The sequence below is a fragment of the Numida meleagris genome, chromosome 5 (assembly GCF_002078875.1).
Source record: "Numida meleagris isolate 19003 breed g44 Domestic line chromosome 5, NumMel1.0, whole genome shotgun sequence".
Lineage (NCBI taxonomy): Eukaryota > Metazoa > Chordata > Aves > Galliformes > Numididae > Numida > Numida meleagris.
In genome coordinates, this window is record NC_034413.1 from 15,013,414 (window position 1) to 15,034,657 (window position 21,244).

The 21,244-nt window shown below is 38.0% G+C and overlaps 1 protein-coding gene across 3 annotated transcripts; it reads left to right on the forward strand.

Moving 5' to 3' along the window:
* On the forward strand, positions 80–20,826 carry KIF11 (kinesin family member 11). Of its 3 annotated transcripts, XM_021399626.1 has the most exons (23): positions 80–785; positions 1,137–1,666; positions 3,738–3,870; positions 4,004–4,101; positions 4,184–4,262; positions 4,619–4,804; positions 4,890–5,014; positions 6,576–6,666; positions 6,946–7,188; positions 7,276–7,371; positions 8,068–8,156; positions 8,624–8,711; positions 9,495–9,683; positions 10,839–11,046; positions 11,379–11,551; positions 11,845–11,967; positions 13,110–13,268; positions 13,640–13,779; positions 14,337–14,616; positions 15,495–15,717; positions 15,972–16,126; positions 16,442–16,558; positions 17,151–20,826. In XM_021399626.1, the coding sequence occupies exons 1-23, from the start codon at positions 723–725 to the stop codon at positions 17,274–17,276; spliced, it is 3,714 nt and encodes a 1,237-aa protein (XP_021255301.1). In that variant the 5' UTR covers positions 80–722; the 3' UTR covers positions 17,277–20,826. The 3 variants fall into 3 exon arrangements, with proteins under 3 accessions (XP_021255301.1, XP_021255302.1, XP_021255303.1); XM_021399627.1 differs by lacking the exons at positions 80–785; positions 1,137–1,666 and adding an exon at positions 1,762–1,861; XM_021399628.1 differs by lacking the exons at positions 80–785; positions 1,137–1,666 and adding an exon at positions 1,873–1,891.

Here is a 21,244-nt window from a genome sequence, read left to right on the forward strand (position 1 = left end):
CGGTGGAAAAAGGGACGAGGTCTCGTGATCTGCAAGTTTTTATACTGCGAGCTTTTATCTTTTCCCTCCGGCTGGAAAATGGTAACAGAGGAGCAAAGTGCTGTGGGGAATGTAGTAGTCCTTCTCTTCTGAGAACCAGGTACATTCACTACATGATGTTATGATGTGGAGTACCAATAACCGAAAATCATAAAACCATGACAAAAGTTAAGCTTCAACACTGGTCGAAATTATAGATTCTGTAGTTTTCTGTGCTTATAAATTAAAAGGTTTTTTTTGTTACAAGCTTTTTCTATGGATTCATTGCCTTATTTCTGGGTTAGAGCCCGGACAATTTAAATGGATGTTGAAAGGAGGCAATTCATCTGGCAGTTACAAACTTTTAAATGTTCGTCCTTGCAAAGTAATTTTATTTTCATGTAGTATGTATATCCTATGTAATATTTGCTATTTATCACATTTGCTATGTTTTGTATATATTATTGCTATATATACACTAGCATTATATTGTTTTCAGTGGCATAAAATTAGTAAGGGCTTATGTGGAACAAAGAGCGAGCAGTGTTTGAGAGGCTGTTAATGAAAATTGCTGTTAACCGCTGAAGATTTCCTAGCTGTTGTCCTGCCTCATCCTCAGCCTGTATTTAATGTCAGGCACATTGTCGAATGTTCGTGTTCTCTGAATCAATGCTTGCTCACAGGAGACCAGGAACCAACACCTCATGTCCTTCGCTGTTCCGCCTGTGATGAAACTGATGAGCTCTGCCATTGTTCTAACTTTGGAGGTAAATGGTGAAGGAGCATCATGTGGGGCTTCTTCATGGCACTGTCAGAAAAAAGTACCACAAGCCTTGCAGGCTGGGATTCACTGTATTAGCTGTAAGAACTCATGGAGGAGGTAGAAGTTTCAAAGCATCCAATTAAAAAAAGACAAAAAGGGAGTGGGGAAGGAACTTGTGAAATTGTGGGTGGGTAATCCTAGTTTGGGTAATTGGAAAGGCCCTAGAACAGCAACTAGAAGCACTGTAGTAGGTGACACTATGAACATCTGTAGGATCCCACATGGATTTCTTGAGAGCAAACCGTCGCGGACCGATTAAATCTTCGCTGGCAGCGCCTCCTTCTCTCTGCCTCAGGACGTGCCCGCTGGCACAGCTGTGCTCGTTGAAGCGTCTCGCGCTGCAGCGGGGCGGAGCTGGGCGGTCTCACGGGCCGCTCTTTGGCGCCCCCTCGCGGGTCGGTTTCGGGACGGGGTTTCGCGGCTGCGCGGCCCGCCGACAGCTCTGCGTCACGTGGTGTTCCGCCTGCACTACAGTTCCCGGCATGCACAGCGCTCACGGCAGGACGGGCCGCTTCCGCCGTGCTCCCGCGTCACCTCTCGAAATTTGAAAGTAAGTCCCATGGTGCCCCGCAGGCGCCCGCTGATTGGTCGGGCGGCAGCGGCGCGCGGTTCGAAGGTGGCGGCGGCGCGCGCTCGCGGGCGTTGGGCTGGGTCCGAGCCTCAGCTTCAGCCTGAGCAGCGCCCAGGCAGCGCGGCCGGCGCTTCGACTCTCGTCCTCGGCCCGCTCGAATCCAGGTGCGCCATGGCTTCCCTCAGCTTCCAGAGCGGCGGCGGCTCGAAGAAGGAGGAGAAGGGCAAGAACATCCAGGTGGTGGTGCGCTGCAGGTAGGCGCGGCGAGCCCCGGGCCCGAGGGAGGGGAGGTGCGGGGGGCGCGCTGCTGGCGGCGCTCCGGGCCGCGCGTGAGGAGCGCGCCGTGACTGTGCGCGTGGCGCGGGCGGGTCGGCGCTCGGGCAGACCGCCGGGGTCAGCGTCGGCTAACGTGGTTTAGTGACTGTCCGCCGTGAGGCTGCGCGGGACGGGTAAGGGGAGCTGAGCGAGAGTTAGTGTAGGTAATGATACCGCGTTCCAGATTGCCTTCGCGAGCTTTCTTTGCGCCCGCTCTACAAACGCTGGCTTACCCGTTGTTACTGATGCCTCTCGCTTGGAGGTTCTACTTTAACAAACGCGCACTGAAAGTAGCGATTAAAAGCAGCATAATCTTTCATTCTTGCAACGCAACAGGCGTTGTTCCTGCATTTAGTAGTTCTTTTGTTTTTAATACTGCCTCAGTGTGCGAGCTGTTAAGTGCTCCTTCCCCATTCCCTTCTGCAGCGCTCCAGTTCTACTCTGCAGATCAGAGGATGCAGTTGCCTCCATGGCCCCTGATTTGCTTCTAAAGCCTGATGATTCTGAGCTTATCAAAAACCTCAAGCCACACATCCACTATGTGAATAAAACATGAATTTGGACCTTTTGAATGTGTATGCTACTGTGTGTGTAAAAGTCCCTTCCAATTTAAACGATTCTATGATTCTGTTCTATATTAATGTCCTTTCAATAACTTAAGGGGATGAACCTGTCACCAATGTCATCACAGCGTGCCAAGTTGCTGCTTGCCTAGTGGCACTTCCTCTAATTTAAGTGAATTGCTCCTTAATCACGAGGTTGTGGACCATACCATAAGGCCATCTGTGTGGTTCTCTGGTCTGCAATTGTCTTGTTCTCTGCTGTATCGCTGCAGAGCAGACTACAGTTACCATTCAGCCTCTTACTATTTTAGAAGTGGCAAAGCCAAAGCTGTAACTTGCTCCTATGAACAAGACTGTTGTAATCATCAGCTGTCACCACAGCAGCCTGACTCTTTGCTGTCATGTGCTGAAGCATTCAGTGGCCTATCTAGAATCTAACACTTCAGCCTCAGAGCTACCATGAGAAGGAAACATTAGCCAAAAGAGTCAGGAGTTCCTTTATGAGTAACAGATATCCAGCTCAGTAACGCTGCCAAATGAAATATAAAAACACATTTTGTGATTTGGTCTGTGTTTTTTGGGAGGGATTACTGTTGATGCCCCTTTAAGGAAAATTGTACGTGCTATGTTTGGATTAACCTAGTGATTAAAAAAAAGTTCAGTACTTTCTTTTATCTCTATTAAACTTTACTTAAAAATGTGAATTAAAAGGTACATGGACTTCTTGTCCCCCAAACCCAAAGGTGTTACTTTCTGTCCTATGGAATTCTATTCAGAATTAGCTGATTCTATTCAAATGTATCAGCATTGTAAAGATTCCAGTGTTGCTGTCTACTGTTCTGCTAGTTGTGGGTTGTATTAGCATATCTGGTGCTTAGGGAGTTGTCATTCATGAGAGACGTGTGGGCTGCGTAATTTGTCTAAGTGGAAAAATAGGAAATTTTTGAAGTGCATTGATTTGGTTCACTATTACCTTAACTATCATACATACATTTTTCCTTTTCTCAAGGTGCTTATTTATACAACTCTTTGCAGCGTTTAATTGCTCCCCTCGTTGGATAGATAAATCTAGCCAAAAAAAAGAGACATTTTTAAATGCAAGTTAAGACTGCTTAGCTGCATGCATACTTAAATGTATTTATGGACACTTTTTTATTATATTAAAAAAAAACACAAAAAACAAACAGCTAACCATGTAAATGCATGAAGAGTTATAAAGGCTTGATTTGTCCTGTAGCAAATGGAGGGAGAACAAGGTCTGGAAAGCAAGTTGTGTCACTTTTCTATAAACAAATATAAGGCTTTTAACTTAACTCAGTTAATGTTCCTTTTGCTGAATTGTCATTTTGTGGATTCTTAAATGGAGTGATACTACTGTGATACTACTGCTTTGTCATTTCATGCTCTTGTTAGCAATTATATTCATTTGATCCACTTCTGTTTTTAGGCCTTTTAATGCCTCGGAACGTAAGGCAAACTCCTATGCTGTTGTAGACTGTGATCAAGCACGAAAAGAAGTTAGTGTCCGCACTGGAGGTGTCACAGACAAGATGTCCAAAAAGACTTACACGTTTGATATGGTAACTGCTTGTCAAGCTAGGGACTTGTAGATACAACCCAGTAAATTTCTCTTTATTCAGTCTGATGTCTGCACTGGGTGGTGCAGTATGTTTCTGTACTGGTAAATAGGACATATTGTCTTTGCTCCAACAGGTTTTTGGAGCTCAGGCAAAGCAGATTGACGTATACCGGAGTGTTGTGTGTCCTATTCTGGATGAAGTTATTATGGGCTATAACTGTACAGTGTTTGCGTAAGTGTCCTAGTAATTATTATTAGAAAATTTCGCCTTAATTTTTGTTTCCTGTTTACGTCCTAATTTTTCATTCTTACAGCTATGGCCAAACTGGTACTGGTAAGACTTTCACGATGGAAGGGGAACGGTCACCCAACGAGGAGTACACTTGGGAAGAGGTACGCTTTTACTCATGAGGTTTCTCTTGTAACTGCACTATGTAATACAAATGTAGATATTGCAGAAAGCTAAAGACAACCTAAAGTTGATTCCTTTCAAACATTGAAGCTGACTTTTGGTAAACGTTAGTAATTAACAAATGTTCTCATTACTTCTTATGAAAACGTGAACTTTATATCGTTAATGCATACATACAAATCTTAGCAATGATTGTATGGAAAACTTTATTCAATGTATTTTTGCCTGTAACCAGTAGACCAACAGACTGTAGCTGAAATTTGCTGCTTCTTCCCTCCCTCCCCTGTCTCTTTTTGTACATCTATATATTAATTTCTTTTTCCATTTTAATCTGTAGGATCCATTAGCAGGTATAATACCCCGTACATTGCATCAAATATTTGAAAAACTCACAGAGAATGGCACTGAATTTTCAGTGAAAGTCTCTCTTTTGGAAATATATAACGAGGAGCTTTTTGATCTTCTGAATCCTACTCCTGATGTTGGAGAAAGACTGCAGATGTTTGATGACCCCCGAAACAAGGTGAGTGCAGTCTTCCAAAATTTGTTATATAAAGGCTTCTGGGACTGTTTGGGAGGTAGAATGAACACATCTTCTTTTCTGACAGAGAGGTGTAATTATTAAAGGCTTGGAGGAGGTAACTGTACACAACAAAAATGAAGTCTATCAGATCCTGGAAAGGGGTGCAGCAAAGAGAACAACTGCGGCTACTTACATGAATGCATATTCCAGGTACAAATCTTGCCTGTTTCACCAACTTTTTTTTGTTAATATTCTATTAAACTGGATTTTACTGAGGAAGTAGAAGTTGTTGAAGCCAGAGTGAACTTCACCTGATCTTGAGATTGTATATTATAGTTTGTTCCCACATGTGGATTAGGAAACCATAGGAAGAAACGTTCTCTTTCTTGCATTCTGTGGGTATTCTAGTACATGTACGAAGAGGTGTCATAAAATATGGAAGTCTCTGATCTTAAAAAGCTGCTGTTGTCAGAGGAAGAAGCGTGATTATACAAGCTCTTCTGTCATGGTTGCATGCTATTTTAAATATACAATTAAAATGGTCATCCTGAAATTCCACCTATCCAGGTGCAATATGAGGGGTAGAATGTTCTTAGTCTGACATGTAGAATATGGAAATTTGTTAACTCAAAATTAAGCAGTTAGCTTTTTCAAAGCTTTATATTCCTATGGAAACGAAACAAGTCTGACAGATATTACTGAAATATGCAGTATGTTTTAGCATGGGATAAATCATCTCTACAGTAAATGTTGATGATGTTTAGAAGATATACCTGTGTTAAAGAGATGGATAGTCTTTGTTCCAGCTACTATGGGATATTATTTATCGTTGGCTTTTTTTTCTGGTTCTGTTCACTAGAAAAAAATCTAGGTTTAGGTGTCTGAAGCGTCCCTTCCTTTCCTCTCCAACAATAGAAAGAGGTATATTAGGATTTGTTTCTGAAACTGAACTTACAAAATAATGTTCGGATCTGTTTTTTACAGCATAAGACTAGCTTCTGAAAACGTGCCTTGCACGTATTGTGGAAGTCGGGGATAAGAATGAGAGATTTTTGTATGGCAGTGCAGGCGTGTCATATGATTGCAGCTCATAGTCAGAATCTGGTAGACATGTCAGTCAAAAATCTCTGTATTTATTACTGACTTCTCGTTCTTGAAGTGCAGATTTCATGTCTGTCATTTCTAGCAAGTAGGGTTCAAACTGCCATAACTTCTATGGTTTACTGTATGTCTTGGCTTCCTATTGTGAAAGCTTGTTAAAGAAATAATCTCAAGCTAACATATATTTTGAACTTTATTAATGTTTTGAATGAAAACTGAATTTCTATGTCTTTAATATTGGATCCAGATTCTTGCTGATTTTCTTTAGTCTCAATAAAGTACTAGATTTCTTAATCTCATGTTCTGTAAAATTGTTCCTATTGCATTGGCTACAAAAACTGCAAGCCAGTTTTCTTGAAGTGTCTATGAATTGAGAACGCAGAAATATCAACAAGTATTTCTGTTGGCTTCGCTTGAAATAAGATAAAAGCAGCAATGAAGCAACTGGTTGAAGTTTGATTGGTATTCAACCCTGCTAAATTATAATTTCCTTATGTGTATAGAGACAAAAATAGACAATTTAATATTGTATTGGTAATGTGTAAGTTGTAATTAATGGGCTGCATTTATTCCTTATAAAGAGCACTGACAACTAACCTGAAGTAATGTCTTGTAGAAAGCAGATAATTTGGCTTAAAGGATGTTTGTCTGAAATTGAATTCTTTTATAGCCGTTCCCACTCCGTGTTTTCAATTACCATCCATATGAAAGAAACCACAATGGATGGAGAAGAACTTGTTAAAATTGGGAAGCTAAACTTGGTAAGTATTTGAATTAAAGTTCATGGATGACAGTACTAAAGTAACGAACTAAACAATGTAACCTCATTCTCTTGAGAATCAAAGACTTGTAAGGCCAAAAAAATCATCATTTTTCTTAGCAATATGAACTGTTTGTCTCTCGTAGAAATGTCTATCTCATTTGTCACTCCTACAGTCTCCTGAACAAATACACGTGTTAGTTCATGTGTGTTGTGTTCTGCAACAGGGCAAGCATTCTTTGTGGTGATTTGAGATAGAAGCATGTCTTTCCTCTTTCAGGTTGATCTTGCAGGAAGTGAGAACATCGGTCGATCTGGGGCAGTTGACAAAAGAGCTCGTGAAGCTGGAAATATCAACCAGTCTCTCCTGACTCTGGGAAGAGTTATTACAGCTCTAGTAGAAAGAGCCCCACATATTCCATACAGGGAATCTAAGCTCACAAGAATCCTTCAAGATTCTCTTGGAGGACGAACAAAAACATCAATAATTGCCACAGTTTCTCCTGCATCTATAAATCTTGAGGTAAATTTTAATCTGAATATCTATTCCTATTTTTTCCAAAAATATTTTCTCCTCATCTTGAGCTAATGTTGTATCTGTTTATCACAGGAAACACTGAGTACACTAGAATATGCCCACAGGGCAAAGAACATAATGAACAAGCCTGAAGTTAACCAGAAGCTGACCAAAAAAGCTCTTATTAAGGTAAGCTAGACATATTTACTTAATTACTGTAAAGATAAAATACATTTAATTCTGTTAAGTCCTGCACAGCAGAAACTATGTTATGAAATTGTGGGGAAATTGACTAGTAGCAGTACTTTCCTGAGGTGATTTTAATCAGTGGGCTGATGCTTTACTAAGCTACTCTGCTGGTACGGTATTAAACACTGTGCAAATACTGAAGCTATTGCTAAAACTGAAGCTGGAGAGAGTGCGATGCTATTAGCTATGACTGTGTGTATGGATTACCAGTTTACCAGATAGTGAAGATCTATTAAATAACACTAGGTTACTGTTTTCTGGATTTCTCTATTAGCAGCTTAATTCCTTAGAAAATGCTTGAATTTAAGCAAACTTGACAGTAAATATGAATGAAAAGGCACTAGGAGGAACCTGAATGCTATTAAAGAAGCTGCAATCCCCAATATAATCTGTTAAATGGAACACAGTATAATTTGAATGGGAAGCTTCAGTGCTTTACATATGTGCCATGGTGAATTTAAACTGTGCTACGCTGAACTTATCTGGGTACAGAAGTGAAACACTAGATTCTGGAACATCCTTTTGTGCTTGTGCAAAACTTCTGTATAATTCCATTTTTGTGAGACATCTGTTGAGGAAAACTTTGAAAATAAAGTACAAATATTCAAGTTGAAATGTGGTTATTTCTTGATGCAGGAATATACTGAAGAGATTGAACGTCTGAAACGAGACCTTGCTGCTACACGTGAAAAAAATGGAGTCTATATTTCCCTTGAAAATTTTGAGTATGTCTTCAGGATTGCTACAAAATGTCTAACAACGAATATTAGTTCCCATCCTTATACAGAAACATTTCCAGATCTGATTTCGTAAGGCGAAGTTAGAAGGATTTAACTGACCGGTCACTTTCCTCTTTAGCAATTAGTTATTACACAAATAGAAGCCTATGAAATATGCTTGCACTAAGAACTTTATTTGTGGAACTTACCATAAGCATAAAGAGCATGCATTTTTTTTAATATACATAAGCTGATAGAGCAAATAAGATAACTTTCTATTTGAAACTTTCTGTATAAACAAGTCTTCTCACAAAGCAAAATAAGCTGTCTTTAATCCTGTCTGCATTAACTGAAAATTCTAACTCTGAAGTCAACAATACTTCTTGAAATGACTAAACAGGCAGCATGGGACCACTAGCCGATCTGGAAATCAGCTCTGTTACTGTTATTGTTCTTATTAATCTTTGCTTTAGAGCCCTTAATGGAAAGCTGACGGTTCAGGAAGAACAAATTGCAGAGTATATTGACAAAATCAGTGTCATGGAGGAAGAGATGAAAAGAGTAAGTGCCATTTCTTAAATCCCCCAAATAAAGAAAAGATGTCTTGAGGGAAGGAAGAGAGATGTTTGAACAATAACTGTCTGAAAAATTTTGGTCTTAAATGTCCTCAATAATTGGTTGTGTGGAAGCTTTTTAATCCTAGAAGTTAAGAGTTTCAAATACCATATATGAAATTGCAGAATGCAATATCGATTTTTAAAACTCTTTGAATGTTTAAGACTTAACCTTTATTTTTCTTTGAATTTTCAGCAAAAATCTTCTTGTAAAAACAGTGCAATCTCAGTTGCCAGTTATCTGCTTAGAAGCAAAGAATGAGGAGAGAGAGGGGAGGGATGGTGATGAGCTTCCACTAACAAATTAAGAATATGCAGAAAATTGGAGCTTTCTCTTTTAAGTAAAAGGAATATGTGACCAGTGTGTGTAACCAGGCTTACCTTTTGATCAGTTTTTTCTGATTATTCCTCATTCTTTCAGCTTATATTTGTTTAGTGGGATTCCTTCATTGTGATATAACAAGTGTTTGGTCTGGTGACTTGAATAGGGAAGCGAAGGATTATCACAATGGAAACAGTATTGGTTTGTGATGTTTTCAGTAAATAAAGACTCTTCTGGTCTCTAGTCAGGCTTAAGGATTCTGAGCCTTACAGCTGAAACTGCTGAAACTTGCTTTTGTAGATGACAAACTGTTTTCTAGTATGGTGGCATAACTTGAGAGAGATGAGGAGCTGCTGTTGAACTTGCAAGGAGCGATGTTACTGTATTGATGCTTTTCTTCTGCTGTAGGTAACTGAACTGTTCACAGTTAATAAAAATGAACTTGAGCAATGTAAAACAGATCTGGAAATCAAGGAGAAAGAACTGGAAGAAACACAGAAAGATCTGCAAGAAACCAAAGTTCATCTGGCTGAAGAAGAATATGTGGTTTCAGTTTTGGAAAATGCTGAACAAAAACTTCATGGCACAGCTAGCAAGGTTATCACTCTCCTAGCATCTAATTGCAAGAGTAACTTCCTCCGTTTAAGGGTGCCACAATCTGTTCAAAGAAATCTTTCATGCTAAAGCATGATATGAGAGTGACAAAAATGAATTAGAGGTTTAAAAACTATGACAAAAATGAATTCAAGGTTTAAAAACTATGATTGACCCTCTAAAAACTGTTGTGGTGAGGAGCTGCAAGGCTTTTCCTCTGTGAAAGTATTAACCAGTGTACTTAACAGCCAACTGTCAGACTGGAGCTAGCTCTTCATGAGAGTTTCAGTGCTTCGCAATATCTATTGTTGTGAGTTGTATTGCAGAATAACTATTTTACCTAACTAGACACTTGAGCCTGACCCTAAAGCAGAGTAAGTTATGCATAACTAGAGTAGAGAAATTGCAAGAAGCTGTTTCTCTATAGCTATTACACACAAGGAACATGTGCAATAATACTAAGTAACTGAAACTATTGTTATGTCTCTATATTTTAGAGGGTGTTTAGGGGTTTTTTTTTGATGTGTTTATGACTGGTCTTAATTTTCAAAACAGACTTGATAGAGACAGAGCCCTACTATTCATAGTGCAAAGTGATTAATCCTGTGTCTTTAGTCAACACGAAAAGTTCTTTCTATTCAGATTCTTGTAAGGTTGAGAGGGGGTGCTCGGTTTTGCATATGGGTTGTGGAATGTTTGTGTGAGATAAATGGGTAGAGAAATCATTTACACTAACTACAAAACCAAATTTCCACTATACTTTCAAATTCTAAATTAATTATCACAGAGGTAATACTGGAAATCACTTGCATTCAGTACAATTAAAAATATATTTACTGTCAAATCTTTCAGAAAACTTGAAGCGACTGGGAATTTCATGGTTCCTGTTCTATGTTAATTATATTTTAATTCCTTAAATACTGAAGGTGTCCTATTTTAATACTTTAACTTGACAGTTGGAGCAAATGATCTGTAGTAGATAAACTTTCTTGTTCTAAGACTATAGATGACATAACATTGGATTGACAACAGTTGTAGTTTGATGTTGAAAGTGAAGCAGATATTTCCTTTAACTTAGAACTAGAGTTCTTCCTAACATAAATTTATGCTTGAATTCTGGTTTACATATGGACTGAAATAACTTTAAAATTTTTTTAGTTGCTTAATACAGTTGAAGAAACCACAAAAGATGTATCCGGTCTCCATGCAAAACTGGACCGTAAGAAGGCTGTTGATCAGCACAATGCTGTTGTTCAGAATGCATTTGCACAACAAATGACTGATTTGTTCAACAAAATACAAGATTCAGTTAATGAGAACAGCGTGAAGCAGCAACAGATGTTGACATCTTACACAAATTTTATAGGTAAGTGTAATACCTGTATGTGAAGGTCATCCTGATATTTTGCAATAGTAGTATCAAAGATCAGCATTTTAAAATGGATCCGTTTCAGTAAATAGATTAAACTTTATTTTAAACAATGTAATGATTACATAATAACATGCCTGGGATGATCAACTAAGAGTAGTAGCTACATTCAACCGAACACCTCGACTCTCTCTTCTTGATACATTTTATGAACTAAAAAATATTCTGCCTTTGTGGGTTGTCAGAGGCAATAAGGTGATGAGCAATAAAAAGTGGTCGTATCTTAAAATGAAACTTTGTTTTGTAACTCTTCACAATTTCTTTTGTAGGTGACATCTTGTCTACCAGTTCATCAGCAGCTAATATTCTTACATCAGTTGCATCAGCATCTTTTGCCTCTCTTAAGGAATTGGTGTCTACTGAAGTTTCCTGCATGTCTGAAAAAGTATTACAACACGAGAATCTGTCACTTGATCATAAAGCTGAGCTCCTGAGATTAATTGTTAGTAATACTCTTTTGTTATTTGAAGTATATGAAATTGTCCTCAATTAGAAGAGGTGCTATAAATACTATCTTTTTTTTCCTCGATGCTCTGTTTCAACACATGGCCATGATTGTGTCCCTCTTCCCTTCTCGTCTCATCACAAGCTGTAATGTGCTGTACAGCAAAATCTAACTGCAGAGCACATAGACCTTACTTATTCATATGAATATGGATAGCTTCTTACAAATGTACTGAAGAGACTTTCATATTTTGTTTTACTTTTTTTTTTTTTTCCTATTGCTCTTTCTAGGAGGAGCATGCATCTGGATTAGGAAGCGCATTAAATAGCTTGACACCAATGGTAGAATTTGTCCTGGGCCTAAACTGTCAGTTTCAGACTAACATGAAAAAATATTCAGCTGTGGCTGATAAGGTAATGTACAGATTTTTCTCTTGTGCTTTTCTCTTTTATGTTACTTGCATATACCCCCTTTTCTGCAGTGCTAGTGTTTTCATGCCTGGTTTGGCTTTGTCTCCTCTATTTTGTCACTTACATTCTTCTACCTTTTACCTTTTCCTTACAGACTTCTCTACCATTTTTGTGTGTGTTGTGTTCCCTTGCTACCTGTAATGGCACAGCTGCTCACCTAAATGCTGCAGAAGAATGATAAAATGTAAATGCTTAAAGCTATGTATGACAGATATTTGATAATATTCTTAGTATAGTCTCTTCTGTATTATAGAAGTCTGAAACAGCTAACTCAAATGACTTCTATCACTTCAAATTTCTCCTGCTATTGTACCAAACTTTTTTTTCCTGGTTATCTTCATTATGGAGAATGTGGTAGTGTACAGTAACAATATACATAGACAATGCTACACTTATAAAAATCCTATGCTTGATTTTTTTTTTTGGTCTACGTTATCATAGAATTACCAAGGTTGGAAAAGACCTCCAAGATTATCCGGTCCAGCCGTCCAGCTATCACCAGTATTTCCCACTAAACCACATCCCTCAGTACAACATCTAAATGTTTCTTGAACGCCTTTTGAATACCTCCAGGGATGGAGACTCTACCACCTCCCTGGGCAGTTATGTTTTAACTCTTTGTTGAACTGTAGCTTCACTCTTTCATTCTCTCCATTTTGTTGAAAAAAAACCTCGGTTCCAGGTGGAGGACTTAGTTTCCCTCTTCTGTCAATTGCATCTCATCTGAAATAAACTCACTTCATCTAGAGGCTGTCTGCTGGTTTTCAAGCTTTAACAGCGACTAGTACACGGCTTACAGGCTGTTGCTTCTTACTCTAGTCTCAGTCAAGTATGTTTGTCTTCCTATTTTGTCTACTTTGCGTGCTGAATTTTGTTTAGGAAAGCCCATGCCAAGTGCCAGTCTGTAACTTCAGAATGTTCTACATGCTATTTGCCACCATTTATCCACAATACTTTACTTGCCTTTGACAACCTTTGTGAAGGAAAGGTTTCTTCTCCCCTCTCTTCCCCGTTATGCTGCAGATAAGTATCCAGTTCCTATCTAATGACAAACATTTAACTTAGAATAAACTTTTTTTTCAAAGATGGAAGGTCATAAAAAAGAAATGGATACCTTCTTTGAAGATCTTTCTCTCATGCTGAAAAAATTACAGGAAGAAACAGATAATGTTCTTGCTCAGCTTCAGAATGATTGTGAAAATTTAAGAGAAGAAGTGGAAATGACAAGACTAGCTCATACAAAGGTACCCTTAGAGTAAGGAGAAATCTTAGTGTCACATGTTATTTTGATTTAAACACTATAGCGGTAAACCATGGTATTTGTTTCAGAAGCAGTGGTGAAACAGTGTCCTAGTGATACTAATTCTTTTCAACTTCTGTTGTGTGACTTTAGGTATCTTATGTAGGAGCAAGAGTTACCCTTGCTATGAACATGTCCAGTGTATATTTCTTTACATAAATCTCCAAAGGCAAAATGTCTGTCTCGTCTATAGAAAAAAATCTAACTTAAGCTTTAGAATAATAAAGCTGTAGTATATCTTTCTTAAAAGGTATGTGAATGCCTTTCTTAATGTTAGTGAAGAATACCATTAAAATGTATGACTTTTCTTAATAGAGTGCAGCTGAATTAATGTCCTCACTACAAAGACAGCTTGACCTGTTTGCTCAGGAGACTCAGAAGAACTTAGCTGATGTACTGGCAAAAAATAGAAGCTTGAAGACCGCCATCACTGATGTACAAGAAAATGTTCACCTGTAAGGAACGGATTACTTTTGGTATAAACTGATGCAAGATGCAACTGTATATGAAGAAGACTGCAAACCTAGATGCTCTTCGTATTTGTTTATCAATTCTGCTGGGCAAAACCAGTATGTTAGAGCAGAGTTCTGCCACAGAATGTAAATCATAGCTCACCTTTCTCACAGAAAGGGTAGCCCTACAAGGCTTTTTCTTAAACTTCTCTCTTGAATGCACTGCAGATAAGAGACCATTGTTTGGGGCGCAATATACTATAATGAACAGAGCTCGGTATGCCTACATGTGATTGCTTCTTACCTTGAAGACTTGACTTGGAGTATAGTCATACAACTATTGCTGCATGCTTCATTTGGTTTGAAAATAACTAGGGTCTTGCTGAAGCTTTTTAGGGGATCGAACAAACCTAGTAGTCTGAGTGCTGCAATGTCTAAATTTACAAAATAGAGCAATGACATTGTAATTAACTGTTTTGGTAAGTCACATTTATAATTGTAGAATGTGTTAAAATCCACCTTTCAAAAATCTCTAAATTGTTGCACATCTGTTGTTGCAGGAAAACTACAGACCTAGTCAGCAGTACAGCTTCTAATCATAGCAGATTTATTGCATCTATGGATAATTTTTCTAAGGAGCTCAGGATTATAAATGGTGAAAACAAGAGGATGCTGGAAGATTCCACTGACCACTGCCAGCAACTTCTCATCAATCTCAGAAACGTGTCTCAGGATGCTGATACATGTGCTGAACTTACAATTGCTCAGATAGGCGGCTTTACCGATCAGCAGCTATTGTCCTTCAGGGATGAGAAACAACAATTTATGTGTTTTCAAAAGGTACCTGCAGCTATTGTAGTCTAATGCAATATTTGGAGACAAACTTCTACAGTAGAATTTGTAGGGGAAAGTTCTTAATTATAATCAGTACAAAATGGAATCTTGATCACAGCAGACTCATGCTAATAAACTTAAATAAGTGCATTTTGATGTAATTAAAAAGCTTAACTTGAGTAAGAGTTTAAAGTAGCAGTGCAAATGACTTTTTAAAAGTGTCTTGATTAATCCCATGTGGCTAACTTCCATCTGTACTTCAAGCTTTTTACCTCTTCTGTAGTATGCAGCTCTAATTCTAAAACTTAAGTGCAGGTAGTATCCTGGGGAGATTTGGACAGAGATCAAATATAAGCTGTAATGAAACAGACAAATCCAATTTGTTTTGCTAGCTTTTAGAAAGTTAAAGTGCTTAAGGCATTTGTACTCTAGAGAAAGATGCTCTTTTATCTATTATGCCTACTGAAAACTTCAGGCACTTCCTTCCAATGGGAAGGACAAAATATGTTTTTTTCCTCTTTGTCCTCTAGAAATGCATGAAGTTTCAAGTCCTGGTAGGGTTTTATCACTTTCCCTTAAAAATCCTAATTTTTGCAAGGTTATATGTAGACACATAAGAATTCTGTTCTGAACCAGCTGGCATCACTTTTATTCTGAAGAGTAGCTTTCTGAAATGATCATACTTTCTAAGAAACTGACTCTCTTCTGAAGATAGTTCTCGAAATGAGAGTGTAAAATTGGCACTGAAACTTCTCAATTTGAGGTCTCACAATTGTTTCGTTTCAGATCATGTCACTAACCCACATCTTAGAAAAGAGGCCATAACCTTAACTTTCCTGTTAACTTGATGTTTTTGTGCTTCTGTTGTTGTTTGTTTGTTCTAGAAAAACAGAGAAAACTGTGATAAAGCAATAGCTGAAATTGCCGACCATATTGATGCTCAAAAAACCGCTGAGGAGAAGGTACTACACGGCCTTCTTGATCGAATAAAAGTTGATCAGGGAGTACTTCTGGAGCAGAAGCTGGCACTTAATGAGAAAGCACAGCACGGACTGGCTCAGGTTAATGGTTTCCTGCAAGAAGATCTTAAAGTGGATATTCCAACAGGTATTTCAAATAGGGCAGGAGGCAGAATAATCTTGTGGAAAGCAATTTGAGTTGCAGAGTTCATGATCGGAGGTTGATAGGAACATAACACAGCTGGCCATCTTGCACTTTTTTTTTTTTAAGGTGAATGCAAAGATTGACTGAAGGAAGTGTGACTTCTGTATTGAGTTAATGTAAAACAGATAATCTGTAATTAAAGCAATTGCTTTATGTGTTTAATAGTACCTTTCATTTGTATGCTATCTTCATTAAAGGGACAACTCCACAGAGAAGAGACTACTCCTATCCAGTCACGCTGGTGAAAACAGAACCCAGGGAACTTCTACTGGAACAACTGAGGCAAAAGCAACTAAAGCTTGATGCTATGCTAAACAGTGTGATAAAGGAAGTGGAGGGGAATGCAGATGAGGTATGCACATGAGTGACAAACATGTTAATGAAGATTTCACATCTCTAAAGAGTTTTGTGGTGTTTTTTTAATCTCCGTGGAAAGTTGACTGGAAACACAACACCTTCCTGCACGGTACTTGGAGCTGCATGCTGAGCTTTTGAGAAAAAACACTATCTTGAAAAATAAGGGAAGACCTTAATAGTTGTTTAGAGGCTTTCATTACTATTTCACAAAAATGTATAAAGCATGATTAGATCTGTAAGAGATGCAGCGCTGCCATTCGCATAGGAAATTCAAGCATTCAGTGAACTTCTCTGAACACTTCTGTTTTAGGACCTGCTGGAAGAGGAGGAAGGGGTGCAAGAATCCAGTGAAAGCCTTGCTGGTGACAAGTTCTTAGTGGATATAAACATAAGCTGTCATGCAAATGGGGGCATTCCCTTTTTCCAGGTAACTTTCATAGGTACTCTAAACAGTGAGACAGTTATCATTCCGTAATAGGCTTGTAGTATAAAATCACTTGCTGATAGCCTTCAGCGTAGTCTCACAACTTCTTTTACTGCTGTAGAATATGCTTTGTTAAACTTCAGCTAAAACAACCTTCTAATAGAACATTCTGACAACCTACACAGAATCATGATTTGCTAGACACATGCATTTGATTTAATGGAAAAGATGAAATTTAATATGGTGCATTTTCTAGGAGGCCTGATAAAAATATTAGCTTTCTTGATTTTTTTTTTTTTGACTTTTATTTTCTACCTTGCTTTTGACCCTTCTGTTCCACCAATGTATCGTTGTAGACCTGGTATATTAGGCTTTTTTGTATCTACTTGTAATGGATCTCTTAAGTAGGTATACTGCCAGAAGACTACAATAAGTAGTCTCAGTAAATGCAATATAAGGAATCTTTTTTAGAAGTTTTACTGACTTTTTTTCTCAGAATGCTGTACTCTTCATTGTATATTAGCAAGAAATCTTTTTAACTATTTTGCATTATTTTAATGTGCAAAACTTATCAGGCATTTTCTTTAAATTCCAGCACAAAAGGAGTCACAAAAAAGACAAAGAGAACAAAGCTGCAGCTATGTTGGAGAAAACCAAAACTGAAGATATGACAGAACAGCTTCTTCCTAAATCTAAGCTGCCCTTAAGATCAGTGAACTAAGACAGACATATATATACATACACTGCAGATTCTTATTATAAAATACTTTTGGTTATCTACTGAGCCATAACTTCTCTTGGTTATTCTATTTCTGCATATAGTGGTATACTGATGCAGCATTGGATGAAAAACTTGACCCGATATGTCCTGCTTTTGTCCTATTTTTATATGCAATGGCTTGCAAAGTATTAACAGTTTTATTTAAAAAAAAAAAAATCAACAAAAACAATCTGCGGATTATGGTGCTGTATATTAAATGACATTTCTTATCTTGTCAATAGACTGCTTTCTGCTTCTTAGTAGATTTGTAATAGCAGGAAGGGATATAGAATAATGTTTTTTTTTTTAATTAATTGTAAATAAGTGATCTGTTTTTGTACCTGCCTTACTCTGATTCCTGTTATTATGAAGTCGATAGTTGTCTTTGGGTAACTTTCAAATAAATCAGTTGATACACAGAGTACAGATGTGTAAGCATATGTGATTTCAGTCTTAAATTAAACTTGATAATATAGCTAAAACATTAGCATCTTTGCATAATAGCTGCTCTGGATGCCATTCAAACAACTGCTGTTAGATAAATAATTTTGATTATGCCCTTGCACTGTGATTCTCTTAGCTCTAGCACCAGATAGACTGATCAGCTGTATTTCTCTGTACCGCTTCTTACCTGCTAAAGTTAATTGCTTTCCTTTAGCAGCTGATAGCAGGAGCCAAGAGCATTCCCTTCCAAATGAACGAGGCAGCTGAATGTCCACAAATGCTTTATTTTTTTATTTTTGTGATGTCTTGGTACTTAGTTTATATACCAAATCTTTCCACTGTATGGAGCTTGGAACCCTGAAAGGGGTTTTGAAATCCTGTTTTGTCTGTGGGAATGTCTCCATTGGAGTGGTTGGTATACTGTGAAAATCTGGCAGCAGAAACATCATGGATGTAAGAATTCTCCAAGGCTTAGCATCTAGGTTCTTGTACCATGTTCTTTTACACTGATGAGATTTTTTGCTAGTGTGATCTATCCATTTCCTAACTAAAAGGCACTTCTGCAAGTCTTTCACCCTTAATTTTCCATATAGAGTTCACAAGATCGATGTGAACAAACAAACTTGAGCAGCCAGTGCCAAGGAAGGATCACATCCATTAAAATTATGCCAAAATCTGTGCTTATTTAACTTTTTTGAAACTGTACCCTTGTCCATAGCTGTTTGATTTGCCCTGGTGCTGACACAGGTTGCTTTTCTCATATTGAGAGCCTTAACAGATATGTGAATCTGTGGACTGCTTGCTTTCTCTTTTCAGAAAGTCATAGTTGTTTTTTTTTTTACATTTGCAATAATATTATGGCAGATCATTGTTTCTTTCATTGGGCCTGGTGCCTAGTAGTCACACCAGAAAGCTGAATGGGATGAAAGATTTGGATACAGAACCTGTCTCTGCTTCCTTGCCTGTGTCTCTTCTCCCACTAGGTGGCTCTAATACTGAAGTGTTAGTCTAAACCTCTAGCTCTGATTGCTAACCAGGATTTAGGAACAGGCATTTTGCTGAGGTTTCCGTCAAACATCTGTTACAAGAGCAGGTTTGAAAAACGAATAATTTTATGCTTCTGCTAGGATAATCTTATGTTCAAACTGGGGTGAAGGCTTGTTTAATGAAGGAGCTGCACTTGAGAGAAACGTTCAGAACTGTGGCTTGGGCTTTGCTGCAGGATCAATAGATGCTTGTAGTAATCAAATGTTCTCTGAGATCTTTGTTGCACGGGCATTCCCTGCAGTAGAAAGCAAAACCTACTTGCTTTGGTATAAGAAACACCTCTTGCTTAACTTTGCTTACACAGGGTTACTGGATACACAGGTTTAACCCGAAGACAGGAAATCGGTGTGATCTAGGGTAGTTTACAGGGTGGTATCAATTTGGCTTATTAGAAAGTGTCATTCATAAGAAGTGTCAGAAGCCATTTCCACAGAACAAATAGCAAGGTCATACCCTGACTGAATTAGTTCTGCTGAGCTGGAGGGGGAGTTGTGGTGTGACTGGGACTGTAGCGTACAGCCATGTTCTAATTAACCAGACAATGTTTTGTCTGATTCTAGACTAGCAGCCAAGTGAGACAACTCTTGAATTAACAGGAAGGAAAAAAAAAAAAAACCATGTACAATGAATGGTAAAATGAACTGGGGGAAAAGAAGAACTTAAGCACATGTAATATGGAAGAATGGGGAGATACTGATAAAACGACAACAGGAAACATAACAATCAGAGCCACCAGCCTTCTCTTCAGTTAAAAAGAGAGCAATGAAGAGAAAGTGGAGGAGAGGAAGTTTTCTGCTTCCAAGCTGACTGGCTGCTGTTGCTGGTTGCTTCCGTTTCAAGTATCAGAAGCAGCTGTGTGAGACTGGAGAGGAGTGAGGAGAAGGTACGTAGCTGTTAGGCTCTACCTTTCTTTTTGCTGTTAGGCATTAGTCACCCTTGTAATCGTCTGTAAAATGAGCAGAGGAAACAAGAGAGTCTATAACCCTTCAGGGTGATGAAAAGAAATTTTAAATATAGAAAGAGATTGTAAAATAAAAAAGGTTAAAATTCCTTTTCCATCAAAAAGCTTTTGAAGGGGAAAAAATGAGCTCTAATCTTCTAGAACATTAAAAACGAAAAAATAAATAAATATATAGTTGCTAAATATATACTTTTTAAATGACTGTTTACAACCATCTGACTACTATTTTTTCTTTCCTTGTTAGAAACTACTTTTTATGGTAGAGGACTATGCTCTATAAACTACCCGCCCACACACATAGTTGCTTTATGAACTTAAATAACAAATCATGCCAGGTTTTGTGTTAGTAGGGTTTATACGATGCAGTATTACAGGTGGGATGTAGACCACCTACCAAAGTAGGCCACTCTTGAAGGTTGAACCCAGATTCAATCCACAGCGGTATTGCTGCGCTCATTCTTGAAAATGTTAAAAACCCACAGCTCAGTAGGAGCACAGGGCAGCTAAGTGAATATTCAGATCTCTGTGTTCAGGATGCATCTGAAATCATCTTTGGTCCCTAAAGGGCCTGACTGTGAAAATGAGGGCACTTCATCCCTATTCATGTGCCCTTGAGACACGTTAAAAAGGAACAAATGCTTGGTCCAGTGCTCTCCCTTCAGGGAAAAGGATTGGAACAAACTGCCATTTTTATAAGGGGTCTGAAAAATATTTAGCGTGCTTATTCTATTTCAAACACTGTCAGAGTTAAAGTTTTGCAAATCGCTCTGTGAAAAAACTCAGCTTTTAGGTGGCATAGAATTAGATTTTGTAAAGTAATGAGAATTAATTGTACTGTGTTGTTGTTTTTTCTCTCTCCAGAATATTAAACCTATATAAATGTTTCCTGGGCTTTATTTGTTATACTTGAAATACTCTGGGGACTCTTGGCCTGTTATAACCCAAACATTGTAATTCAAAGAATGAGACACAGTGACTGAAATGTTGAACTTGACAAGTACACTTTATTTTTTAATTACCAAAATGTAAGAATGAAATAAACAGATGACGTAAAATACATTTGAGTTTTTTGAGTCTTTCTAAATATGACTGTCTACAATTGCTGGTAACATAACTTTGAATGTAATTTCATTCTGATAATGTTCAGAGCACTAACGCTGCTACATGAAGATTTTTTTTTACATGAAAAAGAATTGTATTTTCATTGGCATAAGTTAATTGAAAGAAAAAAAACCTTTTTTTAGCCTAATTAACTTAGCCATTTTCAAAGTGAAAAATAACAATATTAGCAGCAAAGAAAATATTCTCTTTTAGCATTTATGACAAGTATTAAGCAAAACAGATGAAGTATGTGGTAACATATTTATCTTCTCTATAGCCACTTGCGTAATAATGATTGCTGCCTCTTAGAGGAAAGGTTTCCTCTCTGGTTTTATAAGGGGATAATTCTACTGCAGTCACTTGGTTTATATAGAAG

Bases quoted from the DNA above. Each gene is read 5' to 3' on its own strand.
- KIF11 (XM_021399626.1), top strand. From the start codon at position 723: ATGTCCTTCGCTGTTCCGCCTGTGATGAAACTGATGAGCTCTGCCATT. The intron at 6,667-6,945 runs GTAAGTATTTGA...TTCCTCTTTCAG, and splicing joins AAATTGGGAAGCTAAACTTG to GTTGATCTTGCAGGAAGTGA. The intron at 13,780-14,336 runs GTAAGGAACGGA...CTGTTGTTGCAG, and splicing joins GTACAAGAAAATGTTCACCT to GAAAACTACAGACCTAGTCA.